Source organism: Patella vulgata, chromosome 1 (genome assembly GCF_932274485.2).
Source record: "Patella vulgata chromosome 1, xgPatVulg1.2, whole genome shotgun sequence".
NCBI classification, from domain to species: domain Eukaryota; kingdom Metazoa; phylum Mollusca; class Gastropoda; family Patellidae; genus Patella; species Patella vulgata.
In genome coordinates, this window is record NC_065879.2 from 27,082,494 (window position 1) to 27,108,951 (window position 26,458).

The window sequence follows — 26,458 nt, forward strand, 5'->3', positions numbered from 1 at the left end:
AAATTCATTATGCGATATCAAGTCCCCTTATAACAATGAAAGAAAAAGAAAAACTCGACGCGGTACATCATAAAGTGACAAAACTAAGTTTACGGCTATTATTCTTCTATAACGTAACACGCTGACCGTGTTTGAAGAGAAAATATGCCATACATAGAAATTGTTTAATTCTATAACCAACACGACTAGGAAATCCAAGACATTGATACAAGAGAAAGTGATCCGTCATCTTTTTATTTGTGTACATTTTATCAAGAGTAATTGTTGGGCATACCTGGCGACCTTTCAGACGCATTGACCAGTGTAATATACTGAATAAATACAGGAGTGATAACAATGGTCAAGCCTTTTAGAAAGGTGGCCATCAGCAGGGTCTTATAGGTGCAATTGTCCAATCGGCAGGTCAGCTATGTGGCCTGAGTTAAGTGGACATGCTTTAGATATTGTGTGCTAAAGTGTTGTCAAAAGAAAGACTCAGATGTTAAACTGTTTAATTCATCAACTAATCTTCATCACTCTTGGTCACACGTCTCGCGGTCTTTCTTCATTTGTATTGACTAAATACCTAAGCTTACGTTACTTACTTCAATGAATTAGTATAGACCTTACCTATCTATATGTGCGTCGTGTACACTGTTCATTAATATCACATGCCTAACAATCTGCCCATAAGTTGAGCACTTACTTATAATGATTGAATGAAATAGGGTATAACGTCCAACGGCACTTTTCTGCACCAACCGGGATAATGAATACGGTAAACGCCAAATTATAGTGTGCAATGAGAGAAATTTTGTGGCAACTAAATTCCAAATGTAGAGGGGTCTTTTACGTGCAAGCCAGCGTGTACACGGGACCTCTGCTTTTCACCCATCCGAAAAACTAGACACTGTTCCTTTCCAGATCCTGCGTTCTGTATAACTGACACAGGGAGACGACGCTGTACAACCCCGAGGAACTTTCTCGGCCAACATAGGGATCGAACCTCCTGATTTTCAGCATTAATATTGGTTTTCATCCGTTTGATCACTGATCATCAATGGAAAAATCGTAGCCACTGGCAGCTTTTGGGAAGACGTCGATTTGTCTGTAAACTCATGTGGTTGATGATCAGATTGTTTTTCTATTTCTGATTGAATAGTCCCGCAACCAATGTTAACCAGTCAAACTAGTCACCATTCCATTGGATATTTCACAATCTGGAAACTTTTTAACAATTCACGAAATTACCAGGATGATATATTGAAAGTTTGTCAAATGACCAAAAAGGTTTTTAAAAAACAAACGATCAATATCCCAACCACTCTTTTTCGTGCCTCTGAAATCAAAACCAATTTTTCAAGAAAAATACACGCTTGTAATGAAACTAAACTAACACAGTTTCATAAAACTATATTAGTTTTGTTATGTTTCCAAAAGCTAAATCCCACTGAAGTTTTATGTAATGAAACTGTATGACCATTTTTTCGTACGAAAATTGTTTTTTTCGGCGCTTTCGTATCACTGTGAGAGTTAATCAATTCACGTTTGCTTGGTGTCGCTCACATTACATATCTCATATTGGTTTTCGTGAATGTACTCCTATCTTTTACCATCGCAATTACATTCGGGATTGCAAAATTTAGCAACAAATGACAATCATTAATTAAAAAATGTGAAACACAAAACTAGATAGTCTTATTTCATTTAATCATAGCAAAATAATATACATAGCATGTACGAGATAATATTCAAAACTTCTTTCTTGCTTGCACTGGACACATACCAATAGTCACAGTGTAACAAGGTATAAATGGCAAAATACTGGTAATACCGGGATCTATGTGGATTATATAGATATATCTTTGATTATGGGACTTAATTTAAACGAATATAAATCAGTACACGGAAAGAATTATATCACTAGATTTAATAATCAACTTTTACACAGCGATAACATCATATTGACACAAATGAACGAAACTAGTGAAGTGGAATTTTCCATTTCTCGACTGATAAAAGCCTATTCTGAAGGGATTTTGTGACAGAGTACCATTTCTTAACCGGTAGTCTTCAGTGTAACTTCAATATTTCTACTTTAATTACTACTTTACTTCATCATATCTTAGAAATAGATATCACAATAAAAACTTGTCTGCAATATGGCAATATTTTATATAAAAAAAAAAATATTTATTCAACTTTCATCAACAAAAATTATACATATAAAATTAAGTTAATTTACTAATATATACAAACATAATTTTACATAAAGCAAAAGATCTACAACATAATTTTACATAAAGCAAAAGATCTACAACATAATTTTACAATCCTTGTATTAACATAATTCTACAACTAAATCTACACTTTTATATTAATCATAACAAAACAAATACCTAATTCTAATATTTCTAGCTGAATCAATTAAAAACATATTCAAAATTATTCATAAGTATGTCCATTGTGTGAATTGAAATAGGGATATTTAGGTATATATACCTGTTTTTGAATGAATACTTTTGATTAAAGTGACCATAAGCTTATGCCAATTGGAATACATTGCTGATATTAATCTGCCTTTAATCATATTAATTGCTAAATATGTCTATATATTAATTTAGAAATTTCAGCACTTTAAGCTTGGCTACATTAAACATTCTTAAATAACTTCCCTTGCTTATTTCTCAATAAAATCAACATTAAATGTGGACAAACCTTATTTTGGTTGCCAACTAATTTAAGAAGTCTTGTCTTCAAACCCTAAATTCCCAGGACCCCTCTGGATCCCCAGGCACGAGTATCTCACAAGCCCATATTATAGGTATGTTTAACAAAATACAAATATAGATGAGCCAGTTGGGGCTTATTTAAGGCACACTTTAGCAAAACACAGCACACAAGTAAAACATTATATATACAACAATACTTATAATATACACAACAATCACTACTGCAGGTTCCTAGAAACAAAAAAACACTCTAGTCGACTTTAATTCCAAATTTAATCATAGAAAATTGAATGTTAACTTTGCCTATAGTTCTGTAGTTTGCTTAGTTTGTTTTATTCAACCAAATGATGTTATTTCTTATTAATATTTAAGACAAAGTGTACTTCATTATATTGTGTGTATTGTACAATATGTAACATCCATAATAAGCAGAGTCTATCTTCAATAACTCAGTTAGTGCAGAAAAATAGGTTTCATTTTATTCCCAATAAGCAAGACCTTCCAGGTATAATTACGATGATACATTACAGGGTGTCAATTTTGTGTGTGGTTCCAGCTTCTAGCACCAAACATACTTATTTCAACTCCATGCATAAAAAGACAGGATTTAAAGATAGTCAGTATATTTTATTAATATTCAAAGAATTTTTCTTCTTAAATTCAAAAGCTAAAAAATCCCAAACTCATATCAAGCTAATGTTGCTTTTTTACCAGCCGTATTAATACCTGGACTAAAGTTACCACTTCTTGATGATGTAAAGGTATCATAGCTGAAAATAAAATAAAATTACATATTACCTTGTGGTCCACAGGAAGATAACAATATAATTTAATTTATAAATTTCTAGAATTCCCAGTATAAAATCAACATTTTGATGATTAAGGTTAAAGCCACAGAGGTGATAGTTAGGGGTGGGGTTAACAACCTCTGTGGTCGACACATCGTCATCGTACATTCATAAATCGCAAAGTCTGATTTAATCATCAAAAAGCTGTTTAAATAATGGAATCTGAGAAGGGGCATAATGCATACACTGCAGATAATAAGGTATGTCAAGACTTGACAGTCAAGTACGACAAGGTGTATGGTTGACTGCCTAACCTATTGGATATTTTCTGGGTTCTACCAGGTGCCCACACAGTTAAAGACACCTGACTTGTGTGCATGCCACATTATGAAATAAAAATATATAAATATATTCCACCTCCTTCTTCTCTTTTCCTGTCCACAAAAGTCAAAAAATGTTTCTATAAAGTCTATTTCAGAATAATTAATAGTCAATCGGTACTCTACACTTGACAAGGTGTCCGCATGGTGTATCAATATAACCAGTGTATTCAACACAAGAAGTTGTTTAGTTTAAACCTATTCACTCATTCATCACGGGGTCATGATAATAATAGGGTCACAACTTTGGTGTATGCGCCAACCAAACATGGTATAATCCGAGAATCCCCTCTAAATAAGCCGTGAGGTTTAACAGTTGGTTGCTAAATGCCAGGAATAAGGGAGGGGGTCGTGGCAAGGCCTGGGGTGATGAGCGTACATGTTTGATTTTGACAATATAGGTAAAACAGCCAGGTGTTACGATGTGGACTGAATGTACAATGAAGAGAGTACACATTGACTTAAATCTGACAACATAACAACGATTGCATCCACCTGGGAAAATGGTTATTTTTTACAAAAAAATCTTAATCAATGAATATCAAATCCTTTAACTTTACATCAAAACCATCATTAATTGAATTTCTCCATTCCCATGATCAACCACACAAAATGACAATAACCTTTACATTACCATATTCGAAAGTGTCTTTACATAACTACTACGAAAACGTCGCCATCTAATTTCTCTATTATTCAAACAACATCAAACGTCAAACAGTAAACAAACACAAGCCAACAGTGAGGCTGATGTCCCCCGCCGAAATAGGAAAATAATTAGAGGACACATATAAATTTATCACAAATTATCTTTTACAAAGTATTGAACAATCAAACAGTATATCTTTACTTATAGTCTAAGCATACAATGTTTTTGATGGAATAATTATAGCATATTAAGGGGAAAACATGCTCTATGCCTACAGATCTAGAGTTTGGTTGTATCAACGGGTCTATTTTCCATCTTGCTGCAAGTTGTGCAAAGTTCACTGTTTTCTTTCTGTCATTAAATGTCAATTCATTATTGCATACTACATATTTAATTAATTTATAATAGTTTCTTTTTCAATTTGTTTTTTCCATTTATTTGTTTATTTACCATAAAGCGGAACGGACAGACAGACAAACAGACAGACGGACGAACCCATTTTAATAGTTCCCTGCTTTCTTCGAAAGGCGGGGGACAATCAAAGTAGGAGAGTTATTGTTTTCCAAAGTCTCGACCAATCAAATTGCGTATCGCTCTGCTTACCCTGAGCAGAAAATGCTCATTATCAAACTTAGTCAAGGTATTACTGTAATGAAACTATACACCAAGTTTCATCAATCTCACTTAATTAGAACTAAAGTTATCGTGTCCCAAAGCATCAACCAATCAAATTGCTTATCTCTGCTTACCCTAAGCGGAAAATGCTCATCTTCGAACTCCATCAAGGCATTGACCTAATCAACACATACACCAAGTTTGAACATTCTAGCTCAATTAGGAAGAGAGTTATCGTGCCCCAAAGTATCAACCAATCAAATTGCTTATCTCTGCTTACCCTAAGCGGAAAATGCTCATCTTCGAACTCCATCAAGGCATTGACCTAATAAACACATACACCAAGTTTGAACATTCTAGCTCAATTAAAAGTTATCGTGTCCCAAAGCATCAACCAATCAAATTGCTTATCTCTGCTTACCCTAAGCGGAAAATGCTCATCTTCGAACTCCATCAAGGCATTGACCTAATCAACACATACACCAAGTTTGAACATTCTAGCCCAATTAGGAAGAGAGTTATCGTGTCCCAAAGCATCAACCAATCAAATTGCTTATCTCTGCTTACCCTAAGCGGAAAATGCTCATCTTCGAACTCCATCAAGGCATTGACCTAATAAACACATACACCAAGTTTGAACATTCTAGCTCAATTAGGAAGAGAGTTATTGTGTCCCAAAAAGTGTGACGGACAGACAGACGGACAGACAGACAGACGGACGAACCCATTTTAATAGTCCCCTGCTTTCTTCGAAAGGCGGGGGACAATAAATATTGACAAACAAACAATTACAAATGAACGCATTAATAAACATTCTAATTCACAATACAATACGGAAAATTAACTATTTATTTAATCCTCCAAAAATTGAATGAATATTAAAGAGCTTTGATTTTATTTTCATCATTCAAACGAAACAAAAAAAATGAATACACAAGAAAAAAATATGTTGTGGTTATTGAACAATAACTATACATGTAATTGACTACAGATTATCTGCTATTAAAGAAATCTGGTTTTAAAACATGTAATTGTAGCTCTGAAAATTTGGTTAATGGGACATGTCGGGTAGAAATAGTATGTTATTATTAATGATATTGTGTAGCACTCTTCGATTTTTTTCTTCTTGTTTATCCGTTCAATCTCTCTATATATTTTTTTTCACATTAAATAGATTCTATGATTACCCATGAGCGTGGTTACTTCATACATATTCAAGCAGATATTAATTCAATAATTTCTTCAATCAAATGTCCCTTTAAACAGCCTACACCTTTGTGTTTACTAACGGTAATACGCTGTGAATAGACCTTAATCTGTGTAAACTAACAGATTGTCACTTTGTTAATTCAGCATGTACTGACACTAATGAAAACAAAATATAACTACTTTCACGTAAATGTTGAGCAACCACTACCTTTCACCTCTTCTTCTACCTTTATCTCTAATTCATTTAAATACAGATATTTCAATTCTCTATTACATTGGTATTCAGTGCAAAAAAATGCTTGTTAAGCATTTGTTAAAAAGATTAAAGGTATAAACTGTATAAATAGGATTACACCAATAAACACCAAAAAGAAGTACAAAATGAATTTGAATGACAACTTGTAAAGAGTAATCTCAAGCTTAAAATAGAATTGATACTCCAATAATCATAAGATCGAGAGGTGAAATGTATTTGAGATGCAAGGTTCATATCTAAGGGATGGAAAAGAGTATGCAGTGCTAGATATTAAAGCAGATAAGTCGTCCGAGCAGTTAACAAGGGTTGTTATATATTTTTACTTTTGTCAGTATTTAAAACATTTACAACACATTAAAATCTGATTATGAGTAACAACCCATTAAGTAATTATCAGAAGTCATTAGAATTTGTTTTGATTCTTTGTCTCATGACCTTAAACACTTTAGCATCTAGCGCGTCCACATGATTTCTCAAGTGATCAAGGGACATAACTCTGGCAGTAATCATCGGAAATCATTGAAAGAGCGAGAGAAATGGGTTTTAACATCCACTCGACACAAACTAGGTCATTTCGGGACTAACATATGGTTCAATTTTATTTCAATTATTCGCTCGCGTTGGGGGTCTTTAACAGTGGGGGGAAACCGGAGCACCCGGAGAAAACCCCTAGGTTGGACAGACGACCCTACTCCTTGTAACGTACAAGCGGGTACTCGAAACCACGCCACTTGACCCAATGACAGACCTTCTGATTCAACACACGCGCATTAACCATTCGACAACCCAACCCGCCAGAAATCATCAGACATCTTTGTCTCATACCATTGAACACTGTGTATAAATTTATAGTCAGTTGGATATTAACTTTAGCTTAAAAAGTATAACATGTGTAAATAAAGGACAGAAAGTAGTGTGTAAATAAAGCTGTGGACACACTAGTCGAATGGTTCAGCCAAATCAATCGGCATCGAATTGCGTGGACACACTAGGCGAATCCTTCGTCCAATTCACCAGTCGATTGCATCACCTTTAACGTTACATGACCATGGCCCTTATTCACGAAAACTTAAACTAAGATAAAATCGAAATTTTAAGAAATACTGCAATTCGATTGGCTGACAAGTAAAATCAATTTGCATATATCCAATGAAGTTGCAGTATTTCTTAAAATTTCGATTTTATCTTAGTTTAAGTTTTCATGAATAAGGGCCCTAATATTCAAACAATCCTGTGACTTCTCGATATGAGTGGTGATTGGCTAATGAATTTTACAATCGGGCGAATGCTTTGGCGAAGCGAACACTCTAGGCAAATATATCAATCATATTTGATTAGGGCGCTTCATTCGGCCCAATGACAGTAGATACACTAGGCGAATTTCAGTGCCGATTGATTCGGCTATTGTGTCCACCGCTTAAAGGACAGAAAATAGACTGTTTAAATAAAGGACAGAAAGTATTGTGTTTTAAAAAAAGATAGAAAGTACAATGTGTATAACAGTAAATAAAGTACCTATAATTAACTTACATATATTGATACCTTCTCCGTTCTTCTTCAGACACCGATGGTCTCATTCCATTGACAGCTTTAAGTAGCTGTTGTTGATTAACTTGTATCATGGGATAATTTCTCCCAGCGTGTAATGATCCCCTACGGTCTGTTTTAGTTTGTTTCTGGAAATCATTTCTACGTTTTATTTCAAAGACCTTAAAAAGGAAATAAAACCGTTACAAGTTACTTTGGAAATGGCATATACTAAGCAGCAAAAGAAACGTCGGGTTGGTATGTTACTCTGAATAGACGCATTGCATAAAACTTGCCAAATGTTTTTATTGTATATTTGTGATCACATCTCCAATTTTACCTGAACAATAGGGCTCTTTCCCAAACACAGAATTGAACCCTGAGACCTGTTTCTCGAAATCTTAAAGGGACAATAACACTCTTGCTGGCTTGACAGCTCCAGAAAATAAAAAATGGCCTTATTCTAAGTACTAGATGTGTTAGTGTCCTACATGTTGTGTAAATTATCCATTAAATCCTATTTTACTTGTCCAGAGGGTTCAAAAATATTTTTTAAATCCAAGTCACATTTGAATAGCTTTACGTCAGGCTTTTCAAATCATTTAGTTGAATTTTTCCAATTTTTTAAATTAGGTGTGTTAAGGTGAAATTTGTATCATCAATTAATTGGAATATTGTAAAATAATACAATTTGTTGACCAGAATAAAGATTGGGACATATTATTCAGTTACAACAAGAGTGGTATTGAGCCTTTAACTAAAGATAAAATCCAAATTTTAGTAGATACTTCAATTTTGATTGGCTAAGCACTAAAATCAATCTAATATTATCCAATCAAATTACTAAAATTTGGATTTTTATCTTAGTTAAATTTTAGGAAATGTTCTCAAAAACACAACCGGACTTCTGAGATGGTAATGTGTTCTCCATAATTTTCATGTAACTAAAATGCACCCACATACCTGGTTAAATCATTCACACTACAACGCCAGCAGCATGCCAAGACTCACGACAGCTCGGAGAAAAAAGGCGCTAGGAAGACTGGCCACATTGCCCAAGCCGTTGCCAATCACTTCCAGGTCAATGTTTAGACCATCTACATGTACAGGTTTCAGCAATGCTTTCGGGCCACCAACACCACGGATAATATGCCCCAGAACTCGTAGACCAAGGGTTATCACAAGGCGACAAGACCACCATGTTGTGCGACAGCACGAGCAGAATCTCTTCACACGGGCATCTGAGACAGCACGTCAGACAGCCGGAACACGCGGAAGACCCATCAGTACCGATACACCAGAGAGAACATCCATTGCCGTAGACCTCACCATCGACCTGAACATCTACAGTTTGCCTAACAACACCAGAACTGGCGACACAGGCAATGGAGAACTGTTCTATTCACAGATGAGAGTCGATATTGCGTATCAACTGCAGATGGCAGGACCAGAATTTGGCGTCGACGTGGCCAGGGTTATTCTGACCAATGTGTCATGGCACGAGACTCATGGGGAGGTCCAAGCATAATGGTTTGGGGTTGAATCGGCCTGAACCAGAGAGTGGGTCCTGTGGTGTTCCAAAATCTTGGTCTAGGGAGAGGAGGCGGCATCACAGCAGTGCGCTACATGGATCAAGCTCTCAGACCCTACGGCATACCACATTTCGCACGTCATCGAAACGTTTTCCAGCCCACACCACCCGAGTTACTCGAGACTTTCTACGGCAGAACGGTGTCAACGTTATGCACTGGCCAGCCCTTAGTCCGGACTTAAACCCGATTGAACATCTTTGGGATGAAATTCGAGGAGACTTAATAACGTCGTACCGAGACCAAATAGAGCCGATGGATTGCGCCATGATTTTCTGAGAGTGTGGTTCCAGGTTCCAGTGGCGTTCATCAATCGTCTGGTCCACTCCATGTACAGACCCTGCGCTGTGGACACACCAGATACTGATATAAAGACTATGTACAGACTCTAAACCTTCTCGTAATGTCTTGGAATTGTGATGAATTAATCACTAATGTGTCAACATACTGTTCACAAAAAATTGCTTTGATCCATTTAGTAAGTCGTTTTCTAGAGTGATTTGATTAAAGTGCCTCTCTGATTTTGAAATAGTACTGACGTTTTTTTGTTTGTTTGTTTTGGATCAGATTCAGGATTGTAACCACATATGAATTGACACTAAATACATTTAGAAACATTTGTAAACGAGAACCAAATAGTATGAGCATATAATACACAGATATGTAAAACGTTTTAAAGTCTGATTGACTTTGTGCCACTTTGTTGTTAGCTTTTCATTTGCATTGGCTTACTCACTCGATATCAACAAAATCATAGACCCAAGACTCTCTTTAACTGCACAGGCATCATATAGCCATAACTTTTCTTCCAACTCTAAGGAAGCAAATAGCTGGAAGCCTATGGAAGCATTTAAAGATTGAATTTCTAAAAAGAATTTTACCATAAAAAAGGAGTGTTTGTGACAGAAAATGGGTTACATTAAAAAATTCAATGCCAGAACTAAAATCCATTTTAGGGGAGAAAAAGACACTATAAACCGTTTTAAGAGCTTTATTAGGAGAAATCCTTGAGGCAAAACCTGCTATCAATAAATACTCCAGATATCCCATTCACTTTGTAATTTATTTTATCGGCAAACCTCTTCCTAGATCTTGTCCAGAATTAGGGCAATTAAACTTCTTTTAATACGGGTAAATTGGAATTATTCCTCTATCAATAAAAACTGATGTCTTAATGATATAAGTGACGGAATCCATGAAGAACGATTTACGAAACCAGGTGTTTAGCGGGAAATATTTCACATTGGAAAACCTCCTTAACTTGTTTTCCTCTTCTTATAACACTGAAAGCATCTCTTATCCAATTGGGAAAAGCATCTAAAGAGTCCTGCCTTGGGGTACGATTTATTAGAAAAAGGATTCAACGGTATTACTTTATAATAAGAAGAGTACTTAGCAACAGAAATAATCTGCAATGAATAGACTAGTTCCGCAGAGAATAACAGACATATGGACAGATTTAATAAAGGGGTTGCATTATTGAAGACAAGATAACAGGAACTCTCCAACGTGAAGAGGTAGAAATGAATTCCGGGTGAGATAAGGAGTGGATTATTTTATTCTTGTATAAAAGTATTAGCTTTATGGGGCTATAATTACGCGATGTCTACGTCAGATAGTGCTTAACAAATTCTAAAGAAGTGGGCACAATGCTAAAATCTTCAATTCCCCTAATCAATGGGCTGTTATTAAGAGTTAGCTGATATTATCAATATCCTATGAATATCACCATAGTGTCATCCCGTTTAAGGTCATGATTTCTGTTAGACGAGGGCAGGCGTGAGGTTGGTGCTACTGGGATGGAAGGCGATATTTAATGAAATGAGGGTTCTAGATGATGAAAAGATAAAAAGGAAAGGATAGAATTAGAACGGAGAAGTCTTACAAATAGCAACAATGGACATAATCAGGATCAATACGTAGAGAATTAAAGTAGCGAAGAAGCCATGGAATGTCATCACTGCCTTCAATAGCCACAGATAAAAAGATTAAACAGAACCCAATATGGTGGTGAAAGAAGAGATAGCATAAAAGGCTTTCAGTCTCACTGATTAACCACACTCTATATCATATTAATATTTTTTTCCCTTTTGACTTTTTAGCCCACAATACACGAAGAAACTTGGAAGACAGACGACAAAAAAAGGATTCTATTCTTAAATTGTATTACCAGTAATAAAATACCATTTCAATAAACTTTCCCATTTCATTAAAATAATGTATATTATGGATTTAATTTCTGTTATTTCAATAAACAATTTCATTGGATTGACATCATTAGATCTGTATAAACAGGGGCTTGACACATGTGCATATATGCCACACAGCAAGAATTCTAAAGCAAGAATTCAACCAAAATGTTATTAAATATTCAGTCTTATAGCTTAAAAGTCAAATGAAAACAGGGAATTAATTCAAGCATCTAAATTCTGATAATGGGCAAGCACATACATAACCAAAACCTAACAAGAACTCTGTCCTTCATCACATTTATGTGCTTCTAAATTAAAGATACATTATGGGAGATTAGATAACGAGTTGGCAGTTCTCACTATAATAGTTAAAAACTGGATAATGTAAAGGGAATTTGCTGAAAATTTCATTCAAATTGATCCACTATGAACCCAGAATTAAGCGATTGAAATTTCCGCCTATCCTAGATTATCATTACTAAAGTCAGTACGATAAACAGCATAGTCTCGATTATCCATTTAATCATTAAATCGTGAAGGAAAGTTATGCAGTAAATCGGCTCATAATCCACTAAAGATCGCAGGATAGCGATGCCATCGAGCGTTGATTATGGTCTGGATAGGTTAATTAATGTCTAATTAATAATTTAGATAACATTTCAGACCTAAAGAAAGACCTGCAATAGACAGATTTAGCTCTTGCATAATGTGTGTTTAAAGATCTAAAGATAATTATAATGTTAACCAGAAGTAAACTAAATAATTAATTTCAATAAGGTTCTTCCAGATGTGTCAAAAGTCTTGGATTGGTTTATCATAGATTTATCAGGATAAACACTGCTGTAAAAAGTAAGAGTGTCAAGATCAGCCATCAACCACATCTGATATCACCCACAACAATTTGCTTCAAACTTTCCTTATAGGGTTCTTACATAGAAAAATCCCAGATTTTGCCCAAAAGTGCATCAAGGACTTTCATGTAAGAAGATAGATAATCCCAATAATTTTAATAAAATCTATCCTTGTTCCTCGATGAACAATCCTTGTGAATTTAAAAATATGCTTTTGCTTTAATATTAGACCATTACCAAAAGATTTATAAAATTTGGTAAAATAATAATACAAAGAAATAATTACTATTCTAACTGCTGTTTAGTGTATGAAACATTTAATTTGCAGTGTTGGAATATCAGTCTATATAAATAAGCCGAAATATAACAGGAAAAATTAATAAATTACAGGAAATAGTATTTTAAAAGAAATCTGAAAGTTATTCCTCTAAAAGAAAATTTTTCTGATCCTGCAAGAGTTCGGACCTGCTCGTGTTGAACAAAATCACTTGTTATAATAGGGTTGATCAACTTGCTCCTAGTGCTGAAAATGTGGTAATAATATATTTTGGATACAATTCCATTCAAAATTTGGCTAAATCTTGCAATTATGGACAATGGACGGCTTGGGCAACAAAAAATATTTTCCCTCAACATTTATTGAACATTAGTTTTGAAAAAACTGCAAAACCTTCCTGCAAAAAGTTAACTATAAAGATATTTAACTGTATATATACAAGCATATTTATTCTTGTGTGGATACTAAAAATAAAAGATCTGGCTTGAATATCTAATTAAAGGGAAGTAACTCCTTTTAATAACACCGCAAGCCCAATTGAAACATGTCTCCTACGACAAATTAAAGGCCAATATTGGTGTCAGTCATTATCACATATGGGATAGAACTGGCTCAACACATTCCAAATATAATTTTAACACAGAGATCATTGCTAAAATAGATGCGTTATGAAGATTTCAAGAAACGGAAGTGATGAACGCAAAAGGAAAACACGAGTCATCCTTCTGTATAACTGACTGAAGTTTCTGCTCACTAATAATTCCTTGACTGACACCAATAATGTCATTTAAAGCTCCAGGCAACACAGCCCTTCATTTTATTTCTTGAATTTTTGATAAACTATTTGCTTGTATTGCAGTAATCTGAGAAGAGCTTTGTGAATCTGCATGTTTGCTTTTGAAACTCTCATCAGATCATAGTTCTCTTGGAACCTGACACCTAAAAGGTTTGCATTCTGTTTTCTATAATCCTTCTAATATTTTTGTAGAAAATGGTTGATGCATTACATTTGGTGAACAATCAAATTTGATCAATAATAACATTTATTGGATGATTATTAGCAGACACATCATTTATTGTAAACTAGTTAAACCAAGCTGATGAAAGAAATGCTACTTTTTCCTTGATACTTACAGTCGAATGATTGTTTTTGCACAAATATTGCCATCGTGGCATTGGCTTATGAGTATCACCAAATAAGGGGTTCTGTGCCCATTAATATGTTAGATATTGTTAGCGAAAAATCATGATCTATTTGTTCACGATATTCAAAATTTCCAGTATTGCCAAATACTATTTTGCATTGTTTCACCTACCAGATTTAAAATATGTTCCTCCTCTTCACCAGATAATTCTTTTGGTCCCTCATCTAATCGTGGTATCATTGTTACCAACCGATTCTTGTCAGATAGAGTACACACTAACTGTATAGCCTCGTCACCATGGAAACTGATAGGTCGCTCTGGCTGTCTATTGGATGATATATCTTCCACTTGTGAAGTAGTTCTTCTCATTACACTTTTCTCAACTGACTGTATTTCATATCTGCCTTCTTTAATAGCAGACTTCATTTCATCTGTCATAAATACATTCTTTGAATGTTTATCTTTCTTCTTAACTCGGTCATTAAAAGAGTCTTGCAGAGCAAAACCTGTGGACGCATGAATGGCCTCTAACTGAGCATTATACAAGACAGCTTTCAGATCAGCACCAGTAAAATGTTCACATTTTTCGGCGATGATGTCGAAATCAACGTCTTGATTTAAACACATTTTATCTGTCAAGGCTTCCAATATCTCTATTCTTTCTTCCTAAAAATTTACTAATACAAATTAATTCATATGTAAATGTACAAGTAACACCCATTAACATTTCTCAAAAGCTCTTCTAAACTTGTAAAAAATGCTAAAGGCACAATATTCCAGACTAAAAGGCAAATACAGATTTTCGAAGTACTAGGTACACATAAAAAAAAAAGTAGTCTAAACCAAAAAGCATTTTGGTCGAAAAATTCTTTAAGTCAATCAATCATAAATTTTGTAACTCATTTCTTTCCATGAACATCAAGATCAAGATGGTACCTGGTCTAGGCTTTTTTTAAATTTTAAAATCATACAAATTACATTTTGCAAGAGCTGGATAGAGAACAAGCTAAAAAAAAAAAGCTATTTTTCGTACAATCAGGGGCCATAATCCAGGAACTTATGTTCGGAAATGTGCGAATATCAAGGGGGAAGAAGATATTTGGGATATAAAGACATATTTGAAGTTTCATCAAAATTGGATAAAAATTGTGACTTCTAGAGTGTCCACAAGCTAAAGACGTGATTTTTCCTGCAATCAGGGGCCACAATCCAGGAAGTTACGGTCTGATATGCGCAAATATGGAAAAGAGCCAACATATTTGGATTATAATTATACATTTCAAGTTTCATCAACATTAGATAGCCTAAAAATTGCGACTTTTAGAGTGTCCAAAACCTTGGTATTACACACTTTTACACTATTTGCGTACAAGGAGCGTCCATTTTGTCTGGCAGTTTGGGTCAGATTTTTACAAACTTCGAACTCAACGGTGATATATATATAAACATTTTTTTAAAATTGAATACAAATTGTGACTTCTTCTAGCAGGAAGTTATGTTCGAATATGCACGATTATCGAAAGGAACGAAGATGTTTGTGATATAAACAAAAATTTAAAGTTTCATCAAAATTGGATCAAAATTGTGGCCTCTAAGGGTCCACAACCTTGATATACCATATTTACACAATTTGCGTACAAGGGACAGCCATTTTGTCCGGCAGTTTTGGTCCGATTTTCACGAAATTCATACTCAACCATCATTAGGGTGTAACAGTGATATAGTCAAACGGATTTTCAAATCAGATAAAAAGTGTGATCTATAGAGGGCCCAAAAGCAAAAAACACGATTTTGTGACCTTTAGGAACCACTAGCTAAAAACGTGATTTTTCGTAGAAACAGGGGCCATAATCCATGAAGTTATGGTCCGATACATGCCAATATATCAGGAGATAGACCTATAATCATTTCAAGTTTCGTCAATATTGGATAAAAATTGTGACCTGTAGAGTGTCCACAAACAAATTGTGGACGGACGGACGTGGGTGTCAGCATAATACGTTTACATGAAAATGTGGGCGTATAAAAATTGGAAATTTAAATTGGCTTTCTGGTGCATTGCACTTTAAAATAGCAATGCTATTTGAATTAGAGTCTGCAAATCTTCCATTTAGTAGGAAAACACACCAGTTGGTCAATAAATGTTTTCGTAGAAATAAATAAAATGTGCCCTAATCCAAGAACTCAAAAGATTGCACTAGTGATTGAGTTTGATCTTTGACTTCTATTCTGACTGTCTTCATTAGCCCAGTCAGAGCAGAACAGTAGGACATTAAACCCTGTTTCATTTAATTTCTATTCTGACATGCAGCCTCTGTAAGATTGTTTATGACTGACCTTTGTGGGTAAACCACAATGTAGACATTTATCTATTCTACCAGGTCGTAATAAAGCACCATCTATTAAATCTGGTCTACTGGTAGCAGCTAATACATACACACCTGTAAACAAAGTGACAAAAACCTTATAGGCCGGGATTATTCTATAATTCAACGTATTTTCTAACAGCATGTTGTGAACATGCTGCTGATCCGATCAAATGGACCGAACATTTTGATCCGAGTTATGTGAGGGAACGTATTTTTTAAAAGCATGGACCGAACATTTTGATCCGAGTTGTGTGAAAATCCGACTTAGGAAATCTGACTTAAGCGCAGAAATTTAATAAGAAAAACGTGCAGGATCAAAGGGTCCAAACGATTTTATCCGAGTTGAGCGAAGATCTGACTTATACGAATCCGACTTATGCGAGGTTTATTGTATTCAAGAATTATTCTATAATTCAAGAATTATTCTATAATTCAAGAATTATTCTATAATTCAGGAATTATTCTATAATTCAGGAATTATTCTATAATTCAGGAATTATTCTATAATTCAAGAATTATTCTATAATTCAAGAATTATTCTTTAATTCAAGAATTATTCTATAATTCAAGAATTATTCTATAATTCAAGAATTATTCTATAATTCAATATTCTATAAGAATTATACTATAATTCAAGAATTATACTATAATTCAAGAATTATACTATAATTCAAGAATTATACTATAATTCAAGAATTATACTATAATTCAGAGTCAGATTTTCAGACAAGTGACTCCTCGGTATTCAACTTAACCAAGAATAAGCTTACATTTATTGAAAAAGATTTTGAATAAGTTTGAGATAATTAATGTCAAGGAATAAACAAAGATAAGTATTTAAATTCAGGTAAAAATTGGCAGAAATTCAATTATATAAATAGTTACCATCTAAACCTTCTACACCATCTAACTGTGTTAATAACTGATTAACAACACGATCTGTAACCCCTGTGTTATCATGACCCCTCCTATAAATAAAATACATATTAAAATCTTCAGTTAAGTCAAGTGGCACGGTTTTGATTCCCTGCTTGTACGTGATAAGGAGTATGGTAGCCTATCCAACTTCGTTTGTTTTCTCTGGGTCCTACCGTTTCCTCCCACTGCTAAAGAACCCTACATGCAAGCAAATTATTGAAATAAAATCGAACCAGGTTAGTCCCGAAATGACCTAGTTCTCTTCTTTTGTGAGAAGTAGCTAGATATAAAAATACAAGTTAGTACCGTAGTTTGGGTTATTTTTTCACCAAATGAATTATACTGTTAAAGTGGTCATATTTATATCTTTGACTGTCAAGTTCAGAAATTTTAGTGCCTTTGGTTTCTGGGACCAAGACATACGATGTCTGGATGAGAACCGACTATTGATATATATAGTTGGCACTACCTTGTGGTACCAACAGTTGTCTGGACATCCTATGTCTTGATGTTAGCAAGTAAAGATCATACTCAGAGAACCATGTGTGGAATGCAACATCACAGACAGAAATAAGGTCGCATGTATTCAAAGCATTGAAATAAGAAAGCTTAAGACATATTTACCTTGGAGCCATTGAGTCAAATTCATCAAAGAATAAAATACAAGGTTTAGCACTTTGAGCCCTAGATATAAAAAAATAGTATCAATGAAATACAAGATATATATAACTCTATACCAAAAATGAAATTTCACCTAAAGAAATTAATAGAAGGTATATTATTAGCTGATAAACATGGCATTCGATTTAGTGGAGAATTTACCTGTCAGTCTATTTATATGTTATAATATTAGGTGTTTCAAAGAATTTAACATTAAAAAGCAGCAAATGGTTACCGTACAGTTTTTATTTTAAAAATTGATTAAATTGTCCTATTCTTGTCAAGAGTGTCTTGCCAATCTAGGATGAACAAAATAACATGATATATTGACGAGCTGACAACGTTTTTCAGTGAGACTCTGGTGATAAATATATACGACACTTGATTATCTTTCATCAACTTGTAAACACGTATCTACATTAAAAGCAAAATATAATAATCTAATATCTTTAATAAATATATAAATACTTACCTGACAAATAAATCTCTAACAGCTTGTTCACTGGCACCAATATATTTACTTAATACTTCAGGCCCCTATAACAATTATATCCAGAAAGTTTGATTTTTGATAGGAATCTCGATTATAAACACATAAATAATACCTGCTAATTTGAAAAAAGCTGAAAAGAAAATTAGTTGTAGCCTACGTGTAGTGCAATGGACAAACAGGTGCAGGTGATGACATGATACGGCCACATTAAATGTGGATGTATAAATGTGATAGAAATCTCTAAAGAAAAGTTATATTCAAAATTATACAGATATAAATTGAGACTGGAAGCTTTTTATGAATAAGTCAATCACAAATACAAAGTCTGCTAAGTTTTGGGTTTTTTTTATACCATTTTGGAATTATTTTTTGGGGGGGATGTGTTTGGGTGCACCGACAGAAAACCAAATCACAAGGATACTGTAATAATATTTTTTATTTTCCCAAGATTACAACCACCTTGTTGCTAAACTTTAATGGCTTTATTTCTTAAAGGCAACAGAGAACTTTCAGCGTACTCCAAACAAATTGAAGGTAATAATAAACATATTAACCCTTTGAACCTTGAAAATGTTTTGGGTGCCACATACCCTTCTTGAGAATACAACAAGATTTTACAACAATGATGTCATTTTAATTGGAACTAAATGTTAGGTGTGAATTTAATATTATATGTGTTTATAATTATGTGAAAAGATGAAACAAGGATATTTAACCTGGAATTTTAACTTTTATTCAATTTCATCTCCAATACATACCTTGGAGTGCCAATCATGCCAACAGGTTTGAACTCTGCTAATATCAGGACCACGCCTTATTCCAATATTTGTATCACCGACCATGTAGATCAATATCCTTTACAACTTGATTACAAATCTGGGTCACATTCACTTTTAAAATCACTTTCATTGTCGTAATTCAACCCATCAACATCTTAGTCATTATTACTCGTGATAAGAGCTAGCGCATCCGTTGTATTTTGTTGTTCAGAACACTTAATTCATCGCAAAATTTGCCCAAATTGAAATGTAAACAAGTGGAAGGAAGTCACAAAAGACTCTGAGCAAACCATAAACAGCATTTTGATTGGCTATCTTGTTATTGTTAAGGAAGCGTGTCAGAAGACACACTTACAAGCCGCAAAGTTTGTTTTAAAGCATTTCGGGTTCTAAGAGTTAAAGATAATGATTTACCTTGATACTGATAAAATTAAGACCACATTCTTTAGCTACAACACCTGCGATAAGAGTTTTACCTGTACCAGGTGCTCCATATAATAATAAACCTGATCTCAATCGTAGAGGACAATTGGCAAACAAAGCGGGATACTGAAAAATAATTATGTTTATTTGTAGTTATGTGAACTCCTCAAATAAAAGTTGCATCAAAATTCTAGAAAGAACAAGCTTATACATAAGAGTCCCAAGAATATACATTTAAAAAAAAATAAGGTCAAATCAATTTGATTTTAGTTCTTCTCGGTCTTGATCAACAAAAAGTCAATTAAATTTTGGTGCACTAAATAATTTTTGTTTTTAAATCAGTTTTTTCCCCAAAGAAATAGGAGACAAAGTTTTTAATAGGCATTCCGAAAGAACAAAAACTCAAATATGTGTGGCCTAAACAAATAGAACAAGTGAAGTTGAAAGTGATTGATATATAAACCAGCGGTTGCCAGGCAAGATACACCCACATTTTGCAAGAGATGGATAGAGAACAAGCAAGCTATAAACAACAGTCATTTGTCGTACAATAAGGGGCTATAATCCAGAAAGTTATGGTCTGTAATGCGCAAATCTTTGGGATATAAAGATATATTTTAAGTTTTATCAAAATTTGATAAAAATTGTAATCTCTAGGGGGTCCACAACCTTTGTATTACATATTTTTACACAATTTGGGTGCAAAGATCGGCCATTTTGTCGGGCAGTTTCATTTTGATTTTCCCGAAATTTGAATTCAACCTTCATTGATGTGTAACGGTGAATTAAACGTTTTTTAAAATTGAATACAACCTTGATATACCATATTTTTACACTATTTTTGTACAAGGGGCAGCCATTTTGTCCAGCAATTTTGGGTCGTTTTTCACGAAATTATAACTCAACCAACATCACGGTGTGATGGTGATAAATTCAAATGTTTTTTTGAATCAGATAATAAAATGTGGGCGTATAAAAAAGTAAAATAATCCCACCTTTGTCGGCCATTGTAATGTTTCTATTAGAATGTCTTTAACTTCTTGCATTCCACCAACATCTCTCCAGCTACGATGTTCATGTACATGGAGTGATACATTGCGAAAACTAGCAGGTTTAAAACCTTCTAATGCCGTTGTAAATTCTTCATCGGATAGTTTCATTTCACCCTCACTACAAGCTACAAATATCAATTCTTATATAATTACTATTAACTTACAAAAAGAATTATAAAAGATGGACAGGCAACTATTTTGTGATCTTTAGAATTATATGCCTCCACAAAAGGAGTCCTAACAATCGTGAGAAGAATGCTGACAGATAGTGAATGGCTGCTTATCGCTAGTGAGGTAATGCGCATGTGTTGCATCTTGCTTCTCAAATGACTTAATTTAAAGTAGCTAAGTCTCTAACTCAATATCATCAAAAATCTTCGACATTGAAAACACAAATTATTTGTCAATTCAAATCAACATTGGTCTTGTGATCTTACAGGGAAAAGATGGGCTTCTGATATCCAATATTCAAGACAAAAAAAACATTTTATGCGTTTCAGCGCCATTTGGAACAAGGGACTCAAAGAACGAAGCTAGACATATGGTGACGCTATATTCTTATCTGGGGAGCATGCGCAATAAATACCATCGGTGTAGACTGGAATAACCAGACGCTAAAGATTGTCATTTAATTGAGACTTTGGCGCATTTCGCCGAACATAACTGATTAGAAATTACAGTAAAAACAGAAACGATTGAATGTAAATCAGTTTATATACATTCATATTTCATTTATTATGTGCATTGCAACCCATTTGTGTCAATTTCTAGGTCCCAAATATTAGCGATTTAGCTCCTTTAAATAAACACTATACAATCATATTGGATGCTATATTGAACATACCTTTCCAATCAACTAGATATTTAGCATGTATTGCTCTATCTATAACATTCTCTAAATCTCTAGCTACAAATCCTTCTGTTTTATTAACAATATACTCCATATCAATCTCTTTTATATTATCTTTAGATAAATTCTCTCGGTTTTCAAACATCTTGGTTAATAACTCTTTTCTTTCTTTCTGTAAAGATAATATCAACAACATTGTAAGAATTGATTGCTAAAACAGACAAATTAAATTAGAATGACAGCATGCCACTAATCTCTGTCTTGAGCAATATCAATATCATGTTTAGTTCCTCAGGGTTTTGATATATAAATAGCTACTTGAATTCATGAATGATGAGTTGTTTATTTCAAAATATAAACTCTTGGAAGCAAAAGCTTTAGAGATGAGCAAACAAGTACTTTTTGGTTACTTCCTTAAACATACACTATGGAAGAGCTAAATCTGCCTATTGCAGGTCTTTCTTTAGGCCTGAAATGTTATATAAACTATTAATTAGACATTCATTAACAGAACAAGACCATAATCGAATCTTGATGGCATCAGATACTCAAGATTTTATCTAGATTAAAACGGTTCGCCATTTAAAAATTTAAGCAGACGTAAAATACAACTAACTAACAACAACAAAAATTTAATTTAAAAATGGGAAAGCGAGGCTAAGTCCCGATTAAACCAGTGCCCTGGTCATCACTATGCACACATCTTGTCAAAACTACAAACAATGATAACTTGGCTGAGAATGAAGTACTTTGAATGCATTTTTCATTATTTTCTTTTTTTATATTCTATTTTTGAATTATTATAGCAAGAATGACCAACTCTTTATTAAACTCTTAACTAATGCATCTTTAAGAAACAAGAAGAAATTTTTTTAATAGATGTTACTGAACAACAAAAGCTGAAATTGGTGCGGCTTTATTAAAATAGCACTGTAAAAAAACACAACACAATCTCTATGGAAAATAGTCACTGGTTTATACACATATGGCATGACATTTCTTTTTAAGTAATTTACCTTATTAGGAGGTTGTATACAAATAACCTCCTGTATAAAATGAATACCTCTAGAAGTAACTAACATTGGATGTAAGGAGCTCTGTAATAGGCTAGTTGCTATAATGGCTACTCTAATGTTGTTTTTAACCTGGTATTTAATAATACTTGTAATTACTGAAATAATAAACAACATATTTTAATAAATTTTTGTTCTAAACAATATTCTTGTTCAGAAATAAATTTTTGAAATCATTTTTTATGATTTAAATAAAATTTGTTGCATTAATTCTTTATATTCCTTTAAATAAAGTTTATTTAAATAAACTTCATTTTTTACTGACGGATAACTTTTTAATCTTTTTGAAAATACACCTATATCTAATTCTTTGAAGATGTGTTAGTGATACCTTCAGCCACTCTAGCAGCATATAAAGCTTCACCAGTCATTTCAGCATCAGGACTGGTAGCAGCACCAGCTATAATATGCAAGTCTTCAAATAATATTATTGATGGTTGTCTCCATGCAGCTTCATCAAATATTAACTCTAATATCTTCTGAATATTATCTACTCTTTTACCTATAATATATAAAAACTGACAGAATAATTCCAATCAATGTGAGATATTCTCCAAGTTCCAATTCTGTTTGTTGAAATCGTTTTCAAGGGACAGTAAATGTACTTAATTTCACATAATATGATAATAAATGAAATGGGGTTTAACATCTTCCTTTTCTCTACCACCCAGACTAATGAAGACAAGAACAGGCCATGCAGTACACTATGAGGGAAATTTTCCCAGGGCAACATCACTGCAGCCTACTTGTATTTCAATTCCCAACCGTGGTATAGACAGCAAACTCAGTTTTCCATATCATATTATGCAGGATTAGACACCTTTCCATGCGAGGCCCTTCTTAGTCAACACCAGCATAGAATCCAGGATTTCCTGGTAAGTGAGGCAGCAAGATGCTCACCAAGCCCAAGCCACTGTGGTCCCTTTTTATCAAAGATTTTGATAAAAGAAATGTGGAGAAGGGTAAAAATCATTATTATAAAATTATTACTAGTTCCATCTCTAATAATCTGACAATTTAGCTTCAATACTATTAACGTATCCTACCTCGTAATGGTTTACAGTCTACTTCCATAGTAAAAACCATATTAGGAACTTCGGCCATTCTACGACAGATAGCCTTAGCTAAAGATGTTTTACCACTACCTTTAGGTCCTGATATTAAGAGAATACCATGGTTTAATCCCAGACATGATGAGAAGAGATCTTCAGAAAGTGGTTTAGTAAGTAGACATGTTTCTAAATGATGAATAGCAGTAGCTGATGCTTTCTGAACAGCACTGAAAATATATAATACATAAGTAATGAAACATGGTATATAAATATAATTTCTAGGGCTACGTATTGCCACTGCAGTCATGATACAATACGTATTGCGATTTGGGTGCTACGATACGATTCATACGATTCACAACCAGGTCAATATATATCAAGAAAATTGATATTTTTACTCCTGCTGATCTTGAAGAAATAAAACTGTTTTATAACATCATATTGATGTGGATGAAAACATGGACCAAAACAATTTAAGAGTGTTTGTGTAGGCCTACCTATGGATAATGTGTGACGTGGATAATTAAGAGTGACAGGTTACTTACTGAGGCAACAAAAAACTTAAAAAAGAATCGTGATGCATCAATTCAGCGTCTTGCAATTCAATACGCGAATCAACGATATATTATGCCAGTACTAATAATTACCATATTTAACATAATAATTGGCCTGGCAATTTGAAAAATTGTTCAAATAGAGAAAATCAATACTAGGATGAGAACACAGATTGTCGTCTGATCACTAAAGTTAAGCAATGTCGGGCCATATTTTTAAAAGAAATAAAAAAAGAAATTAATCTGGGGGGGATTCTAATCAAACCTATGATGGCAGCAATAATTTGAATAAAACCAAAACAAAATTTCATTTTTTTCTGAAACATGAATGGACAATAACTAGCTCAACACGTAAAATTACTATCATTTACTAAAATTATGGTAATTTATGAAAAAGCACTACTGGAACATAATTAACAGTAATACATGAAGCATACATCATGTATGATTGACAGTAATGAATGAAACATACACTAGTCTTTATTGGATATGAAATACATGGGACCTCAGTTTAAAGTGCCATCCGATGACTAGATGCTGTTTCGTGCCAAGCATTCAACCCAGCACCATTGACAAGAGAAAACCAAACTGCAAATCCTGTTGACATTTCTCGGCCAAGATCAGTATTGAACCCGGCAGGACCTCCTGATTAGTGGACTAAATTAAATTAAAGTATTTGAAATAAACACCTACCCTAGATTGTTCAACTGTATTGTTGGAGCAATTGGATCAAAATCACTGACATGTCGATATGGCAACATAGGATGTATGAGAGACACACTGTCATCTTTCACATTCTTCTCAACAGTTATTGTCAATTGTCTGAGGACACTAGTGCTTAATAATATATACTTCTGTCGATCATCACTGCCAGGTTCCTCATTGAATATCAACTGAGCTTCTACGTGTAAACCTAAATTATAAACCCATATTAAACCATATTACACAGATATTTTAACACTTTGTCAGCACACGGCTCAACCTTTTTGTGTACTTTACCAGAAAGGAAGAGGAGTAGTTGGGGTGGGGCAGGGGTGGGGGTGCGGGGAGTAATTTGAAAGACGTTAATTACCAAGAAAATGTTTAAATAATTTGCTGATGTATTAAGTGCGTAGGTCGTTATATAACGTCCTGGACAACTGCCACTCACTGTGTGTAGGGCGTAATATAATGCCTTGGAGGTATTTTCCCCAACCTATTCTTAGAACATAGTTCGTCAGTTGAGGGAATCCCTTGGGAATTCCCCCACGATCGCAGCATGTGTAGGACGTTATATTAGGTCCTGGACAGCTGCCACTCACTGCGTGTAGGGCGTAATATAACGCCTTGGAGGTATTTTCCCCAACCTATACTTAGAACTTAGTACATAGTTCTTCGTCACTTCGTCAAATTAATTACACAATAGGGGGTAGTTAACGTTTTAAAAACGTCACGCTTAACGGGTTAAAATGAATGCAATGGTTGACTACACAATGAGGGTTGAAATAAATTGTGAAATTAGCATTATTTAAAACAAAGATTTCTATAAAAAATCCTATCTTTTGAATTTTTCTTTCTACTTAATCCCAAGGGTGACATAAAACATACATGTAATCAGATTCTATAAAAAGGGTGAAGAAGTCAATGATTGCAAATTATTTTTTATTCATGAAATATTATAAGAGCACAATTAACAAATATAGGATGGTAGGTGAATAAATCCCTCATGGAATAATTGGTACAGCTTAGTTAGTATCATAAAGTGTTTCATTGAACTTAAATTCAAAACATAATTATTAATACTCTTAACTAACATAAAATAGGACAATAAACATGTAATTACCTGAAAAAACCATAAATTTTACTAGAATTCCTTGAAATACTATCATTGGGTGTTCATCATTGGCAACAGTTTCTATATATTTCATAAAAGCTTTAATAATAAACGAATCATATACACGTCTTGGCTGAAACATATAAAGAAAGAACATTTGATATCTGGATATAAAAAAAAATGATGTCCGAAATGAAATGAAATGGGGTTTAACGGCAACGTCCTACTGTTCG

The 26,458-nt window shown here is 33.9% G+C and overlaps 1 protein-coding gene across 1 annotated transcript in view; it reads right to left on the reverse strand.

Annotated features, from left to right (window-relative positions):
• Positions 1-1,672: 1,672 nt before the first annotated feature.
• Positions 1,673-26,458, reverse strand: part of LOC126816050 (peroxisomal ATPase PEX1) — a 29,268-nt gene continuing 4,482 nt past the window's right edge. Inside the window, exons 6-20 of the mRNA XM_050542175.1 lie at positions 26,235-26,358; positions 25,106-25,325; positions 23,853-24,085; positions 23,138-23,308; positions 22,750-22,904; positions 21,728-21,905; positions 20,827-21,008; positions 19,823-19,957; positions 18,609-18,673; positions 18,101-18,160; positions 17,444-17,526; positions 16,527-16,630; positions 14,361-14,855; positions 8,139-8,317; positions 1,673-3,481 (exon numbers count right to left, since the gene is read on the reverse strand). Of these exons, the coding sequence (XP_050398132.1) occupies positions 3,400-3,481; positions 8,139-8,317; positions 14,361-14,855; positions 16,527-16,630; positions 17,444-17,526; positions 18,101-18,160; positions 18,609-18,673; positions 19,823-19,957; positions 20,827-21,008; positions 21,728-21,905; positions 22,750-22,904; positions 23,138-23,308; positions 23,853-24,085; positions 25,106-25,325; positions 26,235-26,358 (2,466 nt within the window). The 3' untranslated portion in view covers positions 1,673-3,399. The remainder of the gene's footprint in view (positions 3,482-8,138; positions 8,318-14,360; positions 14,856-16,526; positions 16,631-17,443; positions 17,527-18,100; positions 18,161-18,608; positions 18,674-19,822; positions 19,958-20,826; positions 21,009-21,727; positions 21,906-22,749; positions 22,905-23,137; positions 23,309-23,852; positions 24,086-25,105; positions 25,326-26,234; positions 26,359-26,458) is intronic.